At 42.2% G+C, this 4,884-nt stretch overlaps 1 protein-coding gene across 1 annotated transcript; it reads right to left on the bottom strand.

The window, feature by feature from the left end:
- Window positions 1–1,198: 1,198 nt before the first annotated feature.
- LOC104405605 (histone-lysine N-methyltransferase 2C-like) lies at window positions 1,199–3,740 on the bottom strand. Its single transcript, XM_010014352.1, has 4 exons — window positions 3,627–3,740; window positions 2,898–2,971; window positions 2,389–2,497; window positions 1,199–2,138 (listed from the first exon to the last, which is right to left on the bottom strand). The coding sequence occupies exons 1-4, from the start codon at window positions 3,699–3,701 to the stop codon at window positions 2,046–2,048; spliced, it is 351 nt and encodes a 116-aa protein (XP_010012654.1). The 5' UTR covers window positions 3,702–3,740; the 3' UTR covers window positions 1,199–2,045.
- Window positions 3,741–4,884: the final 1,144 nt, after the last annotated feature.

The following is a 4,884-nucleotide window of genomic DNA, read 5'->3' as shown; positions in this document are numbered from 1 at the left end:
GAAAGAACTAGAGAAGAGACCCCTCAGAATGAAACCAGGAGGACGTACCTTATAGATGTAAAATATTTTTATTTGTAAATGCTGATCTTCTAAATCTGTTTCCACAAATTCCAAAACCCATAACACTCTGTATACTTCAAAAAATTCTTTTTTTTTGAGTTGGTTTTTTGTGTATTTTTTTTTGCCAACATTAGATACTATTATACAGAACAGAAAAAACTGTAGGACAAATACTGGTAGGATGTTGGAATATTGTACAAGAGAAGAAAAATATTCAAGAAACAATTTCATACAGCTATTTATCAAGAGAAAAATATATACAATTGATTTATTCTGTAAGATAAAAATACATCATGCCATATACATTACAAGTTCAGAACTGTATGACTGAATATACCAACAGTTTACAGTCCACTTTCATTGTGCACACACAAAAAAAAAAAAACTTCATTTTTTTCTTTTTCTATTTATTTATTTAGGCTGTGAAGTGTCAGTACCAGAATCTGAAGTACAAAATAAGAAGCTAACCTGGTTCCAAATGCTGATTAAGTTTCTACAAGCAAACACAAAACAGTCAGTTTATTTTTTTTTTTGTGGGTTTTTTTTTTTGTTTTTTGAAAGAAATGTAAACAAAAACCAATCCATACAAACACATCTTTAAATTACAGTTTCCAAACCCCTATTGCCAGAGTCCTGCAGCTGCAAGCACGTTACATCGCGGTTTTTGTCCTCGTTTTCCTTTTAAGAAGGCTGTCGGCGGATCGGAGTTAAGCTCCAACTACATGATTCTAAGCCGTTCCCGTGATTTAAGGTAGGCTGAACAGTCCCCCCTAATCTTGACTACTTTTGCTTGAAGGAAAAAACAATGTCCAGCCTCTCTTTTGGGTGGTTTTAGCAGTTATTCACAGTTATCACAAATTGTAAGCACAAAAAAACCTGACTTAAGAAATAGGGATGCAACAATATAATACAAATAAAATTAATCTAAATTCCCCAACCATCTACAAAAGCCCCGGGTTTACTATACACACGCCCTTACCAGGCTTAAGGTCGACTTAAAAAAAGGTCTTCTAAGACCCCAGCTGAGACTGCTTGAAACATAAAAACCCCTCTCGCTTTAAACGGAGATTTTGGTTATCCCGTCGCGCGCCTCCAGGAGATCATATTGTAACATCCCTATTGACGGCGTGTTATCAGCACCCAACTGCCGCAGCGCCTGGTAGCATTTGGTCAAGAACTAGTTTTTATACTGAATTTTTTCTTTTTTTCTGGTTTTTTTTTTTCTTCTCAAAATATTTACAGGTGTGTACAAACGAACAACGTAACAGGGTTGGTTAGTTCTGCAGGTAACAGCAGCAGCTTGGCTTTCTTCTAACTTTCTTTTTAAAAATAGCTTCATTCACTTATTCAATAATAAATACAAAAAGGTTCTCTTATTTTACAGAAATCAAAAACTACAATAAACTGACTCATGGAATCAAGTATTTAAATGTATTTTAGTGCAAGTTATTTTTTCCCTTAGCTCTATCCCTAAGGAAGTCGTTTCAGTACATTCCTTGTTCAGTGGTGTCTACTTTTATTTAAAATTTTTCTTTAATCAGAGGGCCTGCCCCTTTATCAAATAAGGCTGTGGCCAGCACTTTGGACTTCTCCCTTTCGCTGGTGATTTCAGTCTTACATTCATAGATGCCCACCTGCAGTCCCGCAGGTCAGCCCTCGGTTCTTTGCCCAAGTTCAACAGTTTCTCCTTAGTGAGCTCAAAAACAAAAGTGCTGGACCATTCTGTTAACTCAGTCTCACCTCCCCGTGGCTGGAAAGTTGGCTTCGCGTTTTGCCGGCTGCTTCTGGTGCTTGCTGGGTGGTCGGGCTCTTCTCTTCTCCTCTCCTTGTTAAGCGCACACGTAGAAAGCTGTACTTCCAGAAGTGATCTTCTTCTATTTTCTTTTTCCCCTTCCAAAAGGCAACAATTTTCTGTCGACAAAATCAAACTGCGAATCACTTCTTCCTAGGGACAAGCAGCCCTCAAAGACAGCAAGGAATGCATTCTAGTTCATCCACTTTCGGCAGTTTACAGCTCCACAGTGACATGGAATCTTGTGCTGGTCATCTTCAAAATCAAACTTGTAGTCATAGCAAAGCTGGAAGAAGATGGAGAAAAGAATGGTTATGGAACACCCAGGATCTATCCCAGCTTTCCTGGTACCTCCAAGTTAAACGAACACCAAAATGCTGCTGAGGCAAGACTGGATAGGGGAAAGGGCAAGGAGAGGAACACCACTCTCCCACCCCAGCACACACAGGTGGGGTTTCCAGCTGTAGAAACCACATAGTATCTAGAGAGCAATGTGAGTAGCAAGAGGTGAGTAAAACCAAACAAGACTGCCCTACCTCCTCCCCCTTCTGGATTCTCCTGCTGGAGCTGATGATAATTTTGTGCCCTCTCTCAAAAGTCACCACCTCGGCCACGCAGTTTGGTGCACACGAATGGTTGATGTACCTATGGAAACAGTTGGAAGCAGAGAAACCTTTTAAGGAAATGCATCTCTTGAGGCAAATCTAAACCAAACCTCAGGATGACCTTAGCTTCAGGGTGCACTGACTGTCCACATATAATTCTGTTACTCTACTTGATTCTGTACCTAGAAAATGTCAGGAAAGTCAAGCATTAAAAAGAACCAACTCAGTTCCTCCTTCAGCGCTGCCATGAAACACAGTCCAGTGAAAAAGCTAATGAAAAAGACAAAATGTCAGTAGAACAGTTCAAAGACTGAATGTACCAGCTCGGAGAATAAAAACCACTGAGAGAACCACGAGCTTGGGTCCCTCGCACCCAGCCCCAGGCCAGGGAATGCGGATGATCCCCCCAAGCAGGGTGAGGTCTCCCCAGAGCCACCCACCTGGCGGGACCTCCCGTCAGGGTCGCGTCGATGACGTGGTCGTTGTCAATGCGGAACATGTACACGCCGCGGTTCTGGAAGACAGGATGGGGAAAAACACTCTTTTGATTTGAAAATCAAAGTTTTTATTTAATTCCCAGTGATTAAACCAAAGCAGCAGCGAGGGTCAGCTCCCATGTCCCCTGTGGTCAGGATCAGACTCTGCCGCTTACTCAGGAGGGAAAGGTGAGCCACACGCTGCCCTGACCTCACTGTGGATGTGAGGGAATGGATGGGGCATACACATAAATCTCTGGTAAATTACTATTTCCCTACCAGCTTCTGTACTGCCTTTCACAAGGATCTTGAAGTGCTTCACAAATAGGTACTAACTGTTACAATACCACAGAGTTACACAAAGGAAGTTGCTTTAAACTTAAAGAAGTTCTCATTAAAAATGGAGGTCCCGATACATCTGTCAAGAGCTCACTCTCTGTCCTCCAGGACAGGGGACGTATATTGCCTACCTGCCCAGGGTACTGTGAGATCTATTACACACTTACTTAAATACTCTGATCCTTTGGTAAGAAAAATAGAACCGTAGACTGGTTATATTTCTAGTCTATTGCGTTTACAGCACAGCAGAAAACAAATGAGAGGACCTGAATTCATCAAACAGCAGAACAGCATTTGCTGCGTTGTACAAACGTTTGAAAGGGGAAAGGAACAGCAACCAAGCACCAGCCATACCTGAGATTCATAAAGCTTCTCCTTCCTGTTTGCTACCTCATTCCGGATAATGGTTCCGATATATTCAATGACCATAGTGTGCTTTTCAATGTCTCTAGCAGCATATAAGCCCAGGCCCTGCAAAAAATACATTAGGATTTAGAATTCTCTGCTGACACTGTTCCTCACTGTGCCCCATGACTGTTCCTGCAGAGTATCCCATGAAAACTGAACCGCCCAGGAGGAGTGAAGCAGCACACATGGTGTATGTGATCACCGAGACGTGGGACCCAGCTTCACGTTACACTGTCAGGATGCAAGGAAACGGACTTGGCTGGTGTCTAAGTGAGGAAGCTTCTCTTGCACCTCTGGCACCTGGCTGTGTAAAGAGAAGGAATTCACTGAAAAATAAAGTGGGCCTTACTAGAGCGGAGAGACCTAATAGGAATGCAGCAGCACAGTTAAATCTGACCTAAAATAAACAACAACGCTGTTCATACACAGTGAGATTAATCACAAAGCTTTTGCCAAACAGTCTGTGGAGCAAAGCACCACCAGAACTGCATACAACAATGAATTTCTTATTATTATGAATACAAACAAGCACTAAACTCTTCCTGCTAGTCTCACACCACTTAGCTTGGTCTGAGCATGTCATGCTCCCAGTTGTGTGTGTATTTGTTTTACTACATTTTTAGGAAATAGATATGCTAACACACATACCCCCCGAAACTTGAAAGGAACTTGAAGAGAGGCTGAGAGAGCTGGGCTTGTTCAGCCTGGAGAAGACTCAGGGGAGACCTTAGAGCAGCTTTCAGTACCTAAAGGGGCTGACAAGAATGCTGGAGAGGGACTTTTGACAAGGGCATGTATGGCTTTAAGATGAAAGAGGGAAGACTTAGATTAGGTATTATCAAGATGTTCTTCCCTGTGAGGGAGGTGAGGCCCTGGCACAGGGTGCCCAGAGAAGCTGTGGCTGCCCCATCCCTGGCAGTGTTCAAGGCCAGGTTGGACACAGGGGCTTGGAGCAACCTGGTCTAGTGGAAGGTGTCCCTGCCCATGGCAGGGGGTTGGAACGAGATGGTCTCTAAGGTCCCTTCCAACCCAAACCTGTCTGGGATTCTGTAACTATAGCAAGTGAATTTTTAAGATGTTTACAATAAAGAGAAATAAATCTTACTGAAGATAAATCTACGGAAGTGATTTGCCACATAAAAAATTGCTGATTTCAGAATGAGACTTGAAAGAACTTTGTAATAGTTTCCATTACTTAATATAA

The sequence above is a fragment of the Nestor notabilis genome, unplaced genomic scaffold (genome assembly GCF_000696875.1).
Source record: "Nestor notabilis isolate BGI_N333 unplaced genomic scaffold, ASM69687v1 scaffold15215, whole genome shotgun sequence".
Lineage (NCBI taxonomy): Eukaryota > Metazoa > Chordata > Aves > Psittaciformes > Psittacidae > Nestor > Nestor notabilis.
Note: the sequence above shows the minus strand (reverse complement) of the source record. Positions and strands in the feature narration are given on the sequence as shown.